The sequence below is a fragment of the Apodemus sylvaticus genome, chromosome 8, assembly GCF_947179515.1.
Source record: "Apodemus sylvaticus chromosome 8, mApoSyl1.1, whole genome shotgun sequence".
Classification (NCBI taxonomy): domain Eukaryota; kingdom Metazoa; phylum Chordata; class Mammalia; order Rodentia; family Muridae; genus Apodemus; species Apodemus sylvaticus.
This window is the reverse complement of record NC_067479.1, coordinates 51,469,124-51,488,001: the sequence shown is the minus strand read 5'-3', so window position 1 is coordinate 51,488,001 and position 18,878 is coordinate 51,469,124. Positions and strand designations below refer to the sequence as shown.

General features: G+C 44.7%; 1 protein-coding gene and 1 pseudogene across 1 annotated transcript in view; one reads left to right on the top strand and one right to left on the bottom strand.

Annotated features, from left to right (window-relative positions):
* Gtf2f2 (general transcription factor IIF subunit 2) overlaps nucleotides 1–5,163 on the bottom strand; it is a 117,274-nt gene extending 112,111 nt beyond the window's left edge. Inside the window, exons 1-2 of the mRNA XM_052190921.1 lie at nucleotides 4,926–5,163; nucleotides 1,777–1,850 (exon numbers count right to left, since the gene is read on the bottom strand). Coding sequence (XP_052046881.1) covers nucleotides 1,777–1,850; nucleotides 4,926–4,991 — 140 coding nt within the window. The 5' untranslated portion in view covers nucleotides 4,992–5,163. The remainder of the gene's footprint in view (nucleotides 1–1,776; nucleotides 1,851–4,925) is intronic.
* A 6,513-nt stretch (nucleotides 5,164–11,676) lies between these two features.
* LOC127690676 (homeobox protein NANOG-like) lies at nucleotides 11,677–12,363 on the top strand (annotated as a pseudogene).
* Nucleotides 12,364–18,878: the final 6,515 nt, after the last annotated feature.

The following is an 18,878-nucleotide window of genomic DNA, read 5'->3' as shown; positions in this document are numbered from 1 at the left end:
AAAAGAGTATCTACAGAATTCTCAGACAGAAGCCTGAGAGTCACTTGAGTGGGACTATGGAAGAGATGGCCAGAGTTACCAACTTAGAGTTTTGGGGGAGGGCTACATTTGAGCATTTGGCAGTTAAAACCAGGAAAAGAGATGAGGCCACTTTAAAAAATAATTGAAAAGAGAGAAGAACTGATGCCTGAGAGGAGGGATCACTTAACCACGATGCTGAGATGTTCCCATGTGGGGAGCCAACAAAAGACACAAAGGAGACAATGAAGGAAGATGGCAGCAGAGTGTTGTCCTGATGGGATGGTGGGTACCAGTTTTATGGCCATGTCAAGTCTGACGAGGGCCTATCAAAACAGCTGCTATATAGATGTGGAATAAAATTTTTTACAGAAAAAAAAAAATGGTGTTGAAATCTGCTGCCAAGCCTTGAATTTGGTTTTGGCCAAGACTACTTTAGTGAACAGACATAAGCTGAGACTTGCAAACCTCTTGTACTTGTAGGCCCTCTTTTCTTTTGCCACTGTGAACTCTCACCACCATATGAAAGAATATGCACTAAGCCACTCAATGTTTAACAAAGCCAGGCCAGTCAGGAAGGCCAGGTCAGCCCTGTGTGTGTGTGTGTGTGTGGGGGGGGGGGGGGGGGGATGGGGGGGATCATCAAGAAAACTGTGATCAAATATTTTTTGTTCTAAATGACTAAAATTTTTAAAGTTTTGTTATGAAACAAAAGCTAACTGATAAAGGTGGGGACATTAGTAACAGATGATAGCTATTTCAGGCATGAGAATCTCAGTGGAGTTGGATTAAAAGTAGTTAGACAAGGGGCTTTAACAGCCAAGAGTACTAGCTGCTTTTCCAAACGACCTGGGTTCAATTTCCAGCAGCCTCACAGTGGCTATCAACTGTCTATAATTCCAGTTCCAAGGGATCAGATGCCTTCTTCTGGTCTCTTCAAGTACCAGGCAGACACTTACTGCATAGATAATACATACTGGCAAAAACCTCATATGTTTAAAATAATCTTTTTTAAATGACTGGATGAAGACAGGTATGGTGGCGCACACCTTTAATCCCAGCACTCAGGAGGCAGAGGCACACAGATCTCTGAGTTCAGGGTCACCCTACATACAGAGCAAGTGCCAGGACATATAGCGCTACACAAAAAACCTTGACTTGAAAAAAACTAAACAAACAAATGAAGTGAATGGATAAGAGATAAAGATGAAGCCAATGATAGTATGTTTTCTATCATGGAGAATCTGGGTTCAATTTCCCTTATAGAAGAGGGCCGGGCAACAAATATGGCTGTATGGAAAGAATGGAACACAGTCTCAGGTGCACTAGACACTCCCTATGTTCTTCCATAGCCCTTTAACCAGGAACAGTGACAGTGGCAAAGTCCTTCCTTCAAAGTCCTTTCTAGGTATGCCTAACCCAAGCACAGCTCTGCACACCACGAACAGGTGGAGGGATGGGGAGACCATATCTTCTGCTCCTTCATGACCAGGAAGCTTCACCAACAAATTTAGCTTTATAGTCACACTACTTATCACACATGCACAAGCCTGTCTCCTCACAGAATAGATAAATATCCCATAACCTGCTTTAACATGCCCAGAAACTCTCACCTTCTAAGCAAATTCTCTAAGAATATAATCACTTTCAAAAGCCATTATAAACATTTTAAAAACAGTTTTAAAAACTTTATTGTTTATGTGCTATACATATATACTATATATAAAGTATATTTATATACATATATAAATAACTTACTTGGCAATCCTTAGTTTCCCAACTTCACCTCTTCCAGGGGCTTTTGCCCATTGCTGGGACAAATATTTAGGAACCTAAAATAAAGGAAAACATTTCACAGATGATGTACCCAGGGATCATATACCTTCCCACGATTATACAATTAGTAAATGACAGAGCAGGATTCAAGGCCAAGCCACCTCAAGGGACTTTGTTCTTAACCATAAAAATACTGTCCGCCCAGCAGTGGTGGCTGCACGCCTTTAATCCCAGCACTTGGGAGGCTGAGGCAGGTGGATTTCTGAGTTTGAGGTCAGTCTGGTCTACAGAATGAGTTCCAGGACAGCCAGGACTACAAAGAGAAACCCTGTCTCGGGGTGTGGGGTGTGGGGGGGACACCAACTGTGTCTAAAACCAGATACAGAAGTAACTAGGGGGGTTAAATTCTAAGAAGGAAAAATATATTCATTATCTAATAAATAATTTGCCTCTGTTCTTCACAGAAGACGTTTACACCTTGAAATCAGCATCTAGCTTTCAGCTATCCTGCTATGAGAAGCAAAGAAGAACCTGTAATAGAACAGGAAGCATGTGTTATGGAGTAAGCAATCACAGGTGTCAGGCTGCAAAGGGGAAACAAGGACATCTAGCAAGATTATGGGGGGGGCAGTACCTTGATTACAGTTAAGGTTTAAAAAAAAGGAGTAAAACAGACTGATTGTATGTTCATCATATTAACTTCCTGAACTACCAAAGTGTGCCAGATGATATGCCTGAGGCTGGAAAAGAGGAAGGTTGAGGAGACAATTCTGTCAAGACTCCTTGTAGGCTTTCTGCATATTTATCCCCTCAATCAACTCTTCAAACTCAAAAGTACTCTCCCTCCTCTACAGATATGAAAACTGAATCTAGGGCTAGTGATACTACTCAGAAACACAGGTAGGTGAGATTGTGGACACTGTCTCTCAAAATACCATATGGACTTTTTAATGGTTTTTCTATTTAAGTGTGATAGGAGCTAGAAAGATGGTTCAGGATTAAAAGCACTGGTTGTTCTTCCAGAGGACCTGGGTTCAATTCCCATCACCCACATGGCAGCTCATAACCAGCTATAACTGTAGTGCCAGGGGATCCAATGCCCTCTTCTGGCTTCTGGGTCTTACTACATTCCCCTGACTCATAATGTAGACCAGGCTAACCTCTCAAGTACTCAGATTAAAGGTGTGCACCACCACAGTAGGATCTATTTGGGATGGTAGCTCTGCTTTACCTAAGATATCTATTTGTGTATTTATCTAACAAATACACAAGCACAGGTGTTCTAATGCACACTGAGGTGGGAAGATTACCATGAGTTTACGGCCAGCCTAGGCTACACAGAGAGTTCTAGGCCAGCCTGAACTAAAAGGAAGAGAGGGAGAGGGAGATGAAGAGAAGGGGAGAGAAGAGAAGGGGAGGGGAGGGAGGGGAGGGGAGGGAAGGGGAAGGGGAAGGGGAAGGGGAAGGGGAAGGGGAAGGGGAGGGGGAGGAAAGGGGAAGGGGAAGGGGAGGAAAGGGAAAGGGAAAGGGAAAGGGAAAGGGAAAGGAAGGGAAAGGGAAAGAGAATGGGAAAGGGAAAGGAAAGGGGAAGGGGAGGGGGAAGGGGAAGGGGAAGGGAAAGGGAAAGGGGAAGGGGAAGGGGAAGGGGAAGGGGAAGGGGAAGGAAAGGAAGAGAATAGGTTTTCATTTCTCCTGTTACTTTTACAACCCTTTGCTGTATGTATTATCTGTATTAATCAGACTTAGTCACTGTGACCAAATCTCTGACAGAAACAATTTAAGATTTTTGCACTGGGTATCTCAGTTTCTATCCGTCATGGTGGGAAAAGCATTGCAGCTCACACCACAATGGCCATGATACAGAGGAGATACAGATAGGGCCAAGGCAGCCCTAAGAACTTACTGTCAGGCTCTACCTCCAACTAGACCCCGACCCACCAGAGAAGCCATATTAAAAACCTATCAAATGAGTAACTAATCCCCTAACTAGCTCATAGTCCTCACGACCTGAAGAAACAGCACCACAAACACGCCCAGAGGTGTGCTTCAGGGCTGATGAAATTGACAAGACTAACTCCCACCCACTTTAGTTTGTGTCTCTCTGACATACAGCCTTTTCAACTTCTTATATTCGTCACATATTGGGAATATAAGTAATATGTGCCAAAGAGTTATCAAAGTGCAAAGAAAGTGACTTGGAGGAGGAGGCAATCAACACTGGATACAGGTACAAAGGATCACTAGAAACTGTTAAGTAGTTTGAAGAACCTAACATAGTCTGCTGTGCTGGAAATGATGAGAGCTGTTTCAGAGAAAAGGACAGGAAGAAACACTTTATCTTGATGAGAACTCAGCCGTGTACCTAAAACATTCATTTCAAAGATAAACCATTTATCTTTGAAACGTTCATGATCCCATTTAAATATGGCTTTTTAAAATGAGATTCCCCACAAAGTGATGGTCCTCCGACCCCATATAAAAAAGTAACTCAAATAGATGGTGACCACTGGAGCAAACAAGGCCTGTCATATGACCATGTAAAACATTTACTTATGGTTACTTTCATGAAACCTAAACTTGCTCTTTAAAAACACTAAATCAACAACTCTTTGAATTCAGAACTTCCAGGTCTTTCGAGAGCTCCAACAGGATTACCAACCCAGGCAACACTTTAGCAGTATAAAGCGACAGAAGTCTACATGGTGAGTTCCAAGCCAGCCAAAGCTATATAGAGAAGATTCTGTTTCAAAACAAAACAACAACAAAAAGTACACAGGGACCAGTCCCACTCTGTAGTCGAAAAAACTGTACGGAATATCTATTTAACTAATTTACACACATTCTCGTGACTAAAGTTAACATAACCAAAAAGAAAACCGCAAGGACTTCTGCCTGAAGTAAAATTTACTGCTCACTCAGGTCAGTACCCCAGGAAGGACAGGTCTTGGCGGTAAAGAGAGCTCCATGGTGGGCGGATGAAACTGAGACGTTCTGAAAGACGCCCTGTGTCCCCTAAAGTAAGTTCTCCAACCAGCAAACAAACGCAACAGCAACCCGCTTCTCAGGACAGCGGTGGCCCGGGAAAGACGGACCAGAACTTTCGGAAGCGCCCCGCGGGGCTCGCGTCTCACCTTGACCAGCCACACGCCGGTGTTCTGTTTGGCGCCCGTCAGATCGAGTTCCCCGCGCTCCGCCATGAGTTTGTTGAGTGAGGCGGCGGGCGCGCCCAAGCAGTGGCACGGGGCTGAAGGACAGAGAACGACAGTCCAGAGCCCGCCGCTGGGACAAGTAGACCGCGAAAAGCCGGCGTCGGGGAACCAGGAACTTAAGACTAGAAGAACACGCCGCCGAATCAGTAACTGCGCTTGCGCACGCTACGTCAGGACAGCGCGCAACGAGGGACAAATTTCCTGCTTCCGCGGTTTCTTAGGTGGGCTTGGCTCCCGGCAAAGTGTAATCTCGGGATTCAAGCACTGGGAAAGCAAAAGCCAAATCCTGAACAGTGCGTTTACAGAAAAGGTGCCAAAATGGAAAAATTAAGGTTTAGACAGACAAAAGCTGTGTGTATTTATACCCAACCCTAGATGAAGAGGCTAGGCATTTTAAGGACAGACTTGGGAGTAAAAAGTCACTTTCTTGGCCCAATGTCATTCTCACAAGTGGGCAGTAGAGTACAAGTGAGTATGCTGGACTTAAAAATCAGTTGAGACTTAGAAATTAGTTCACACTGTGCAAGCAGAATACATTCTTTCAGAGGCCAAATCCCATCCGCCTGCTTGAAGACTCCAGGACCTTCCTAATACTTTTCAGAGACTCTTTGAAACCAATCCCCGTGCCTTAGATACCCTGCTTTCCCCGTCCTTTACACTGGCCTTTGGCAAACTTCTACTTATAAACAAAGACAAGTGGAAATGAAATAAAGACTATGAGAAAAAGAGACTCCCTCCCCCCTCCCCTGATAAAGTTCTGTTTCTCCATATGTGACACTTAACACCGTGCCATGAAATGCATGTTTACAAAAGTATCTTTGTTTTCTACACTACTAGCTGAACTCCTAGACAAAAAATACTGCTTTTGCCCCAGATTTACTGAAGCAGAATGGATGAATACAAAATAGTGCTTTATTCGTTTTATATGCACGACATCCAGCACAGTGTTTGACATACTGTGGGAGGTCAGTAGGCTTGGGTTGGATGAACATTTGCTGAAGAGAAACAAACAGTAAGGTATTGGAAGAATGGCAAGTAATTTATTGAATCACACACCAGAGCTATGCACAAAACTGCAGAGTCTATATCTGTGCAGCATAAGGACTGGGGAAAGCTGTCAGGTCTCTGAGATCCGTTGGCAAAACTGATGTGACGGCAAAGGAAAGAAAAGTTGCATTCTCTTATAACAGCTTGGAAACAGGCCTCAAGTGTTAAAAGGCAAGTGTCTGAGGAGGGCTTTAGTCTTGGTTCAAGTAGAGGGAATAAATTAAAACAGGGACAGTGTGACAAGGAAAGCAAAGGAGCCCGGCACACCCCAGGAACGGCTTTAAAGATACTTACATTGAACAAACCCAGGTAAACAAAAACACCTATGGTCCACTGTCCAACTTACAGAGCTCACGGCTACAATGGCTCAGAGACTCAATGGTTTGGGTGAGATGTCCCCTCATAAACCACTGTAACAGGATATTTGAACCTCTTTCTAGTTGTGGTGTGGCTCAGCCCTTAGTACAAACCTTTAATCCCTCTGGCTGGAATACAGACACACCCTTAGTACTCACCTTTGATCCCAAACAATGAAGATAAAATTAGTTTGGTGAAGGAAGTAGCCATGCTTGGAAGTCTAAATGAGTGGCAGACAAGGTGATGGATCAGAGAAAGGTCTGACAGAATAGGATATGCCCAAGTTTCACAAGAACGGAGAGGAAAGGGAAGCAACTTATGGGATAGACAGACAGAACAGGCAGAAGAGAGTGCAGTACAGGAACAGAGTAGAGTTCATGGAGATCAGTAAGTAGAGTTGGGAGGGAGAGCAGAGCAGAGAGAAGGAGGCAGTTTTACCGGGTGAGTTTTATAGAGACAGACTGAAGAGAGAACAAGCTAGACACAGGTAAAGGGAATGAGAAGGAGCCAGAGGATTAGGAAAGATTTCTAGAGTTATTTTGAGGCCAAGCAGAGCAATTCAGAGGCCAAGAGAAGAGCCAGATTGAATCAGTCAGCTGGGAGAGTAGTTTTGAGACAGAACATCTGACTTGAACCAGCCAGCCAGGGCTCAGAAAGAACTAGAAAGGGTGAACTTATTCAGCAGCAAGTCTCAAAGGCTGAAAACGTTCTAGGCCTAGGTAAGATTGTATGGAGGCTAGAAGTTCCCAGGACTAGACTTAGGTTGGCAGACAGAGGCAGTAAACCTCAGAGACAGCAATTACAACAGGAGAATAAAAGTTATGTTTACAGACCATGCGTTTGAATGCTTGGTCTCCAGTTACTGGATGTTCGGAGAAGCTTAGAAAGTTTGGCATTGCTGGAGTAAGTCACTTGGGTCAGGCTTCGAGGTTTAGAAATCTCACAGCATTCTGAGTGTTCTTTTTCAGCTTCCTGGTTCTGGCGTTGGGAGCCCTCAGTTCTCAACGTCCAGCTCCGGTCACTTGTCTGCCATCTGCCACTCGCACCATTACGGTCTCTGGAACTGGAAGCCCAAAAGAAAGTCTTTCTTCAATAAGTGTCCTTGATCACTGTGTTTTATCACAGCCTTGGGAAAGTAACCAATACAGACTTGGTACCAGGAAGTGGGTTATTACTTTAAAGAACCTGATCGCCTTGGGTTTTAGAGGAATGTAGGAGACTTTGGGACTGTGAAACAGAACTGCAGTTGAATCCTGTAAGTGGAGCTTAGCAGATCATCTGAGTAGGAGCTTAGAAGACAGTGTTTAAAGAGAACAAGCCATTTCTAGTTAACTCTGTTTCCTTCTCCAGGATGAGAGCTTGAAGCCACTCCTGCTACCACGCCCAACTTCCACCACACTTCTTCTTTGTGATGATAATGACCTCTTATCCAACTGGAAGCCCAAAGTAAACCCTTTCTCCAGTAAATTGCCTTGGCCACAGTGCTTTACCACAGCATCAGAAAAGACTGGGTTCCCTAGCCACACTGAGATGCTCCTTGCTAAGGTGGAACAAACTGTTCCTTAGCCAGGAGAAGAAGTTGCACAGAAGAAAAAAAATCATTCCCCACAGGAATTTAGAAGACTAGACTGCCTTAATCCAGCTGAAACAAAGGATGGGTCTGTGGGCTTTCCCTATATAAACGCAGTGCTGAATGGTAAATTTGAAGCCTTGATCAAAACTTTGTCTTGGCTTCATTCTTCTCTTGCCACCCTCCAAGCCTCCACCCCCCCCCACCCCCACCCCATTTCTTTGTCATTTCCAGGCCCCCATTCAGGTAAACCCAGTTCATCCATGGCTGCTGGACAGCTACAATCCCGGAAACTGAAGAAACAAACACTTATGGTGTGGGAATAAAATCAGTATACAATGAATGCAATTAAAAGAAAAAAAGATTAGGAATTTAGCTTTGATTTGTAGGTAATGGGAAATGAAGTGTGTGTGTGTGTGTGTATGTGTGAATTTACAGCTATTAGGAGGTGATAAGTGGCTAAAGAAAAGTCTTACAGAAGAAAAAAGAAAAGGAAGGACGTGAAAAAGATTATATAGGTAGAAAATGGAAAACAATATTCATCACTTCTGTCTTACAGATTTACCCTGGAGACCGCAAAGTCACTGGGCCAGATGCTTTGCCATGATGACATTATTAGATGTTAGACACTTGGCTAGCAATTGTCTTTGTGGCATTGTCCTTCTGAGTCCTCTTGAGGATTTGCTTCAGTGGGTATCATTCATTATTCTTCACTATGACTCCATGATCTCTAAGAGCTGAGCCCATGTCCCACTTGTGACCCCACCCACCCACAAAGCACTTGAATACAAAGGTAATAAAAACGGATAACTCTAAAATTCTTTATTTCCCCAGTTAATTGACCAGTGAAATTCTTATCAAAAAAAAATTAAGATGAGGGCTGGACAGATGGCTCACCAGTTAAGAGCACTGACTGCTCTTCTGAAGGTCCTGAGTTCAAATCCCAGCAACCACAGGGTGGCTCACAACCATCCGTAATGAGATCTGATGTCCTTCTGGTGTGTCTGAAGACAGCTACAGTGTGCTTACATATAATAATAAATAAGTCTTTTTTTTTAATTAAGATGAAACTATGTCTTTTTTTTTTGGATTTGGATTTATCGAGACAGGGTTTCTCTGTGTTGCCCTGGCTGTCCTAGAACTCACTCTGTAGACCAGGCTGGCCTCGAACTCAGAAATCTGCCTGCCTCTGCCTCCCAGAGTGCTGGAATTACAGGCGTGCACCACCACCGCCCAGCGAAACTATGTCATAGGAGGGAAGGCCTAGACTCACTCTGGCTGTAATTCTTCCAAGAATTCTTAAGAGTGCTTAGACTAAGCTGTGACCCCATTCAAGCCTGTCCAGTCTTCCGCATTATAGTATGACATTGTCATACAAAGTTCATGCTTCAGGAATTCACAACTGTACTGGCTGGTTTTGTGTGTCAACTTGACTCAGGCTGGAGTTATCACAAAAAGGAGATTCAGTTGGGGAAGTGCCTCCATGAGATCCAGCTGTGGGGCATTTTCTCAATTAGTGATCAAGTGGTGAGGGCCCCTTGTGGCTGGTACCACCTTTGGGCTGGTGTTCTTGGGTTCTATAAGAGAGCAGGCTGAGCAAGCCAGGGGAAGCAAGCCAGTAAGAAACTTCCCTCCATGGCTTCTGCATCAGCTCCTGCTTCCTGACCTGCTTGAGTTCCGGTCCTGACTTCCTTTAATAATGAATAGCAGCATGGAAGTGTAAACTCAATAAACCCTTTCCTCCCCAAGTTGCTTCTTGGTCATGATGTTTGTGCAGGAATAGAAACCCTGACTAAGACAACAACCAATATAAAAACAAAAACAAGGGGTTGGGGATTTAGCTCAGTGGTAGAGCGCTTGCCTAGCAAGCGCAAGGCCCTGGGTTCGGTCCTCAGCTCTGTTAAAAAAACAAAAACAAAAACAAAAACAAAATAACACAAAAAAATTCCTCATGGTGTTTAGTGCAAATTATAACTTAGTGCTGGAGCAGATTCATAGTTCCTAAAGTGAATAAGGCCTTGGTGTTGGACATATCCGATAAGACATCGATTCTGTCTCAGACTTGCAGCCATCCTACCTGCTTAAAGGAGAGAAGTAGAGTCCTCCTGAGTCTCCTAGTGTGGCTGGAACAGGAGCAAGCTCCAACTGCCACAGCCATGACAGAGTATGTTTCATTCTAGATGAGAGCCCTCAATGTCCAGTGCTTGGACATAGTGCAGCAGAACTCCCCGCTTCCCTGTGGGGTATTCTAAAAATAACAGCTATAATTGAGGTGAGTGAATCCAGAATTTCCAGGCGCGAGTCGGGAAACAGACAGTTTACTTACTGGCATTACCGAGAATAATGCTTCTAATCTGACACTGTGAGAATTCATTAGAGCTGGAGCAGGGTGCAAGGTCTAAGGCATGACAGAAAGCGACCAGTTTTTCCGCTGTTTTGTTTGACATACAACTAGAGTTCTCCTGTGCCTTGTAAATCCAGACCAGTACAGTTCTGTCAGGTAGTCATTACAGAATCATAATGGCATTAACAGGTGGCTGAGCCCACTCTCAGATTATGTCCTTGACTCTCACCCACAGTCCCAACGCCTCTCCAGGTGGAAAATGTTCTTTGTTTATGCTTACTTGAGCAGGTTCTAGCGAGCACATCACTTGGAGGAAAATTCACATCTCTGCCTCCCTCTTTTCAAATGCCCACTGTAAAGTACTTTAAAAATTAGACATTTTTAAATCAGGGTCTTTGCTGGCCTGAAACTCATTAGCTTTACCAGGCTTGCCCAACTCACAGAGATCTCCATGCCTCCACCTCCTGAACACTGAGATTAAAGGCTTGCCCTGCTAAATCATTCTATATAGACAGATTTATATAGGCTGGTAGTAGAAGTACTATTCAAAAATTACAACTAAAAACTGGCAACATGGTGCATGTTCATAATCTCTTCACTTGAGAAGCTGGGGCAGGAGGATCTCCTTGAGTTCAAGACCAGCCTGGGCTACATAGCTAGTAGCAGGCCAACCAGGGCTATATAACAAGATTGTTTCTCAAAATAAAAACTACACATGAATATGAAGATGTGATTGTGAATGTAGTTCAGTTGGTGAAGGGCTAACCTAGCGTACACAAAGCCTTGGTTTTGATCCCCAGCTCTGTATAAAACTGGATGTGGCACAGGCCTATTATCTCAGCATTTGGGAGGCAGAGACAGGAGGATTAGAAATTGGAAGTCATCTTCAACCAGAGAGTTCTAGCCAGACTGGTTCAAGAGACTGGAGAGAGAGAGAGAGAGAGAGAGAGAGAGAGAGAGAATTATCCTATTTTCCCACATCAATAGATAATTTTGCTTCCATATCTCATAACATATTCGTGGAATAAATCCTGTCTTCTGGTCAACTCTAGTGTGTGCCCCACTCTCACCCCAATCTCTCTTCTTTCCACCCACCTCTTCTGAATCAGGCCAGATGATTTGGAAATGCAACAGCAGGGTTCTGCTCCTGAGCCACATGATCACCCTCAGAAGGCACATCCGTGGTTCCTACCATTGTGCACTGACACAGAGTATGCTCTCTCAATCAGTTCTGGATCATTGAACTTAGAGCAAGAATTTAGGAGCAAGCATACTCTTAAGTTGTCTTAGGGTTTCCATGGTCGTGAAGATCCATCATGACCACAGCAAGTCTTAGAAAGGAAGGCATTTAACTGGGGCTGGCTTCGGATTCTTCGTCTAATCCCAAACTAAAGCTGTCTAGTCCCGAGGCTGACGAGAGCACTGAGGAGAAGGAAGAGACCAAGGTCCTCCACAAGAAGCAGAAGACTCGGACTGTGTTCTCTCAAGCCCAGCTGTGAGCAAGCCCTCAAGGACAGGTTTCAGAGCGGGACCTCAGTTGCCAGCAGATGCAAGAACTCTCTTCCATTCTGAACCTTGGCTTTGAGCAAGTTAAGACCTGGTTCCAAAACCAAAGAATGAAGTGCCAGTGGTGGCAGAAAAACCAATGGTTGAAGACAAGCAACATTCTGACTCAGGGCTCAGCACCGGTGGAGTATCCCAGCATCCATTGCAACTATCCCCAGGGCTGTCTCGGTGAATGCATCTGGAAGTCTTCCAATGTGGGGCAGCCACACTTGGACCAATACAACTCAGAGCAGCCATGCCTGGACCACCCAGTCCTGGTGTACTCAGGCCTGGAACAGCCAGACTTGGAACGTGGCTCTGCTCCACAGCTTCGGGGAGGACTCTCTACAGCCCTTTGTGCAGTTGCAGCAAAACTTCTCTGCCAGTGATTTGGAGGCAAAGTTGGAAGCCACTAGGGAAAGCCATACACATTTTAGCACCCACAAGCCTTGGAATTATTCCTGAACTACTCTGTGAATCCACCAGGTGAATTATGAGGCTTACACAATAACTGGGCTTAAAGTCAGGGCAAGGCCAGGTTCCTTCCTTCCTCCAAAGATTTTTATATTGTTTTCATTTTTTAATTATTATTTGGGGTTTTTGTTTGTTTGTTTTGTTTATCAAGACAGGTTTTCTCTTTGTAGCTCTGGTTGTCCTGGAACTAACTCCATAGACCAGGCTGGCCTCAAACTCAGAGATCTGCCTACTTACCTTTGCCCCCTGAATGCTGGAACTGAAGCCTGTATAGTACCACCACCTGGCATATTGTTTTTATTTTTATTCTTTTGGTGCCAGAGAGCAGACCTAGGACTTTGAACATGCTGGGCACCAACTTAGCCACTAAACTCGGAGCTACCCCTGTGTCGTCCTTGAGGATGGGAGATATTCAGTTTTTCACTGACCCTCGTTTTAGGACTTTTTCCATTGGATAAAATTTCCCTCTCCCTAGATAAAGTTTCTTTCTTGAGGCTGAGAATTCCAGGCTGGGCCGAGATCACTGCTTTCTTGCTCAGAAGCACTGTGGCTCTGAGCGTTAGACTTACTCTTTCCCAACCCCTCATTTGCAGCCTGCTGCAGACTAGTTCAACCAGTTCACCTGGGAAGCATGTTTGGCTCCGCCCCCTGCAGGAAACCCACCTCCTACAAATGTAGAGCACCTTTGGTACCCAAGGCACCAATGTTGTGATCATAAAAAGAGAAAGAGGCGTGAATACGTTCTATGGGCATGTGGGGGAAGGGGCTGCCTCAGTGGACCCATGCCAAGACATCCCTTCCCCCTGAGGGACCAGACACACAACAGTATAGTATAGAATAGAGATTATTTAGGGCATGGGGAAGGGAGTTATGGGGGTAGTAAAGGCAGAGAATGGCAGAAGGGGAGTAGAGAAGTAGAGGCTGGCTGAAGGGGGCATAAAAAGAGAGAGAGGGGTTTAGGGAGTGTGGCACGGTGGTGTGGGGGAAGGGGGTGCCTAGGAGGGCCCGTGCCCAGGCACCTCTTCCCCCTGAGGGACCACACGCACACAGACATGGTATAAAATAGAGTTTATTCAGGGCAGAGGATGGGAGTTAGAGGGGCAGAGAGAGGGAGAGAGAGGGAGAGAGAGAGAGAGGGGGGAGAGAGAGAGAGAGAGAGAGAGAGAGAAAGAGAGAGAGAGAGAAGAGAAGTAGAGAGTGGAGGAGTGGAGGCCGACCATGACCATGTGGAGAGAGTGGGGAGGGGAGGAGAGCCCAAGAGGGGCAGAGAGGTGAGAGTGCCAAGAGGCAAGAGAGGGAGGGGGAGAGAGGAGAGGGGGGAGGGGCAAGTAGCCCCTTTTATAGTGGGCCAGGTCTATGGGGCGGGGCATACCTGGCTGTTGCCAGGTAAGTGTGGGGTGGAGCTTAGACAGAATACCAACACCGGCCATGACTATGTGGAGAGAGGGGGAGGGGAGGGGGAAGGGAAAAGACCAGGAGGGCAAGAGAGAAGCTAAGAGAGTAAGACAGGAGGGGGGGAGGGGGCAAGCAGCCCCTTTTATAGTGGGTCAGGCCTACCTGGCTGTTGCCAGGTAACTGTGGGGCGGAGTTTAGACAGAATCCTAACAGCTCCATGTTGGTGTATCTGTCTTAGTTCTGAACCTGTCCAGGCTTTGGAGACAGTGAACCTCTCCTTTCCGCCCCGACGTACTCACACACCCTTACCCACTCCCACCCACTCTAGTCTTATTTTTAGAAGCTTGAGGCTTGGTATACACTGTTTGTGGTTTTGAAGGGTTATGTTTAAACATATACAAAGTATAAAGATTCATTCAGTTATGGTGGTTGTTCTCAAGGATTAGACAGAAGGATCATGAGTTTGAGGGCAACTCAGATATACAATAAGTTCAAGACCAGCCTGTACTATGTTTAAATAATAAGACAGCATCTCAACAAAATAATAAGGCTAAAGTCTCAATAAAAGATTCCACCTGTTAAGGTGCTTTGGTTTCCTCCGTGTCTTTGGAGTTCCACCGAGTAGCTTCTATGTTAATATCTGTAGAAAGATGTTTATATTTGACTGTACCATGACGAACCAATGCCAGCTGGACTAGTTTAAGTAAAATAATTTAAAAAAACAAAACAAAACTGGGGCTGGCTTACCGGTCCGTGAGATGCATATTTGCATGGATACCTTTGTTTTCTATACTACTAACTGAACTCTTAGACAAAAGTTGGAGGCCGATGCGCTGAGCTGCTGAGCTTGTGCTTAACATAATTTATTTAATGGTGAATGTGCTGAGAGGAGGGACTATGATGCAAACGCCAGGGGGGAAAGTTCCTGTGTGTCAGTGTCTGTGACACTCAACAGATACCACTGGCAGGGCATGATGAGCTGGAGACAAAGCCAGGACAGACCACGGCAGGAGAGGAAAAGGAAGCCAGAACAGAACAGGCAACCATCGGAAGGCGTGTCCAAAGAACAGGTGGACAGGAAAGAAAATTTAAAGCTTGAGTATAAAATAATCAAATGTCTTCCTTTTTTTTTTTGGTTTTTGTTTTTTTTCCCCCGAGACAGGGTTTCTCTGTGTAGCCCTGGCTGTCCTGGAACTCACTTTGTAGACCAGGCTGGCCTTGAACTCAGAAATCCACCTGCCTCTGCCTCCCAAGTGCTGGGATTAAAGGTGTGCACCACCACAGCCCGGCTTTTTTTTTTCTTTTAATTTTAGTTTTTTAACAAGGTCTTTCTGTATAGTACAAACTGGCCTCGAACTCATGACTTCCTGCCTCAGTCTCCATAATGCTAGCACGACAGGATGAGCCGTCATGTCTTGCAGGGAGTTTCTCTCCTTCCACCATGTAAATGTCTCTACCCACTATGCTACCCGACCAGCCCGAGGGACATCACTGTACTATATAAGTGGAAATGGCTTGGATAAAGAAAAGTAATTGTGGAGAGTAAGAGAAATAGATGAATCCAGAAACAAAGCAGAGATAGACCTTGTGAAATGGATTAAGTCTTTGTGATTCTTAGCTGTGTAGCAAAACAGGACCATCTACCAAGCAATAACTCAGTGAAGGGAAACAAATTGGAACATTTTCCTTCTGGAAAATAAAACAGGACTCTGCATGTATTTTGCCTGATGAATGACAGGAGTCCATTGAATTAGTCCTGGTAAGTGCCTTGGGTCTGATGTAACATATGGCTGCCGTGGCCTGCAAGAAGCCTTCCTTCTCAGCAAGTCAATTTAATTGCCCGTTAGGGATTACTGTGGGAAGACTGTGTTAAATAAAGCATGAGAAAATTTAATTTGTTATTGCTCTAATAAAATACAATTTATTTCTATATATAATTTATCAAAAACATTTAAATCATACTTTCTATATAAAATGAAATTAGAGTTAGGAAACAGCACTGAAACACTTGATCAAAGTGTCCAGATAAAAATTACAAATAACAGCAAGTCTTAAAATACCATATTAGACAGATGGATCCTGGCTGGCATTGGCTTTCCAAGCCAGGAAAGCCATGCGTGCTGAATAGCAATGAGAAGTCATGTCCACATTTCCCTAAGAGCACAAGCAGGGTTCCCCCACCCCCTTTAAAAGCCCAGACTTTCTACCAGATACAAAAACATCAGGGGCAGGAGAGCGACACGCCCAGGTGAAGGTGCTGGACAGAGATCAGTGAGTGATGTCCATTCTGTTCCTGGCCCTTCTTGTGAACAGGCGTGATGTTCACACGTCTCTGGTGTAAACGATTGAGCTGCCGTGGTGACTCTGCCACACAGGCTGGTGAAGGCCTGTGGTGCTTCCAGCTTCTTCTTATGCCAGTCCCAGGGTACCATCCTGGCTATGTCCGACCAGCAGGGAAAGGTAAAGGAGAATAAGACCATTTATTGTTTTGATCAAAGCTTTTTTATTTTTTAAAGATGTATTTGTTTGTTTATTTATTTATTTATTATATGTAAGTACACTGCAGCTGTCTTCAGACACTACAGAAGAGGGAGATGGTTGTGAGCCACCATGTGGTTGCTGGGAATTGAACTCAGGACCTTTGGAAGAGCAGTCGGTGCTCTTAACCGCTGAGTCATGAGCCCTGATCAAAGCTTTTAAATAGCTTTTCAAAGACGATTTCCTTCTTTGTATATTGGTGTACATATCCTGTTTATCTCACTTGAGTGCAGTTGGGCATGCCTATGTCATGGGGAAGCCAGAAGAGGGAATCAGGGCTTCTCTCCCGTACTCTCTGGTCTTTCTTTGAGACAGCACCTCTCCCTAAACGTGGACCTCATTTTTCCCAGAGCTGGGCTGAAGGCTAGCAAGCTCTAGCAATCCTCCTTTCTCTTCTTGTCATTAGGGACTCAGGCCACAGGTGTTTACCAGACACATGGTTTGTATGTCTGGGGATCTGAACTCCAGTGTTCATGATTTGGGCAGCAAATGCTCTTAACCACTGAGCAAGTTTTTCCATCCCTAAAAACAATTATTTTTACTGACTGCAACCTAAACAAATTCCAGACATTGGATCTCTTCCTTGCTCACCTCCCTCACTTCCATCCTTCCCCCCTTTTCCTTTCCCATCTATCTCCACTCTACTTCCCCACTTCTTCATGCCCATTGTTCTTGTCTGGTTTACTTGTCTTGTGTATTTTTCTATATCTCCAGTGTTCCAATCGTGTCTCTAGGGTATCCTGTTTCTGGTATTTTCTCAATGATCGTCAGATCGCCAAGCACGATGGGATTCAGCTCTGATGCTGACAGGCTAGGAGGGGAAGGCAGTTGGCTTCACACGTAGTCTTCTGCATTGCCAAGCATGAGGCACATAATGGCTGGATCTCACTCTTCTTACAGTGTTGGTCATTGTAATGGCTTGAATCAGAGATGTCCTCCACAGACTCATGTTTCAAATGCTGTTTAGGAGGCTGTGAGGCCTTTAGCGAGGGGGGGGGTGGCTTAGCTGGTGAGAGTAAGCTACTGGTTCCAATATTCTTTCTCTTTCCTAGCTAGCAGTGATATGAGGAGCCTTCCCACACTTCTGTTACCATGACTCCAACATTTCCTCCATATTGCGGTAGACTGAGACCTCTGAAACTAGGAGTCAAAATAAACTTTTCCTCAAGCTATTTCTGTCAGGTGTTCTGATCACAGCAGCATGTCTGGGACTTCAGCCGGATCCAGTCAAAACACAGACATCAGAGACTAATCAATTTCATTTTCCCTACCCTTCCCCACAGCCCTTCATAATATCACAATGCCCATACAAAAGTAAGTAACAATTAATGATACCACAGCCTTTGATAAGTGTTGACTAGACCCATCTTAATTCATCATGAATCACCAAGTTGTTTGTATTGTGATTTTTGTCATACTTTCTATAGAGAAACTTTCAACTCATTCTTGTGAGATGCAGCATAGCATGAGGTCCTGAGCAGAGGCAATGAGAGCCTTTAATCATAAAGGGGAGTGGTTGGCCAATGGTCACTTGGATTTGAACGTTGTATTCTCATGTATACACAAACACTCTCACAAACACTCACATACACAAATATATACTACTCATACACAAACACACACACACAGTCATACACACACACTCATACACACACACAGTCATACACACACACACACAAACACACACAAACACACACAAACACACACAAACACACACACACACACTAGAGTGCTAGAGAATGCCACAGGAGGTGCATTCTCAATCTCTGACTTCTGGGAACTTCTTTATCCCTTCACCACAAGACCAGAGTCTTTTTGTACACACCCCCCCCACACACACACACACACAACATTCCTAATCATCCATCAGGAAAAACCTCCCAAACCCATTGAAGCTGAAACTCCAGAAAACTCATTTAGTTGATTGCCAAATTGTTTTGATGCGTAGAGACAACGGCTTTCCGTGGCCTTCGCCTGGCATGCCTCTGGATGGAGAGGGATCATCTTTCTTCTGGGATTGCTAAAATGAAACAATCAGGTGCCAGGTACTGGCAGTCAGAATATAATACTTAATTCTGTGGACAGACAGCTCACTGGAGGCTGGTAACTACCTGGGCTGGGTTAAAACCTCTGCTCTCTGATTTGTTGCCCATCTGGACACCTCTGTGCGATCTCTCAGCACCAGGACATTCACATTATTCTTGGGAGAACAGAGTGATCAGGATGGAGGGACTCCTGAGAGGAGAAGCAATTAGTAATGTTTCTGCTCCACTGCAATTTATTTTTCTGGTTTCGAGGCTTAGATTCAGCTATGGCAGAAGCGAGAGCCTTTGGCGGTTACCACTTTATATTCTTTTGTTCCTCTGCTCTCCTCTCTAATAAGATACTCAGAAGTTGCCTATTTTCTAAGTCCAGGGAGCGCACATACATCACATTTGAAAATTGATTTTGTTTCAGTCGGTCTTTTACAATTTTTCCCAGTCGTGCCAGACCTCGACAACCAACGCTGAGCGGTGAAAGCGATGCTAATTGCTTTCCCTTGCGGTCAAGCATCCTCTTTGTAAATCATGAATCCGGTAGCCACTCAAAACCCGGAGGAGGAATT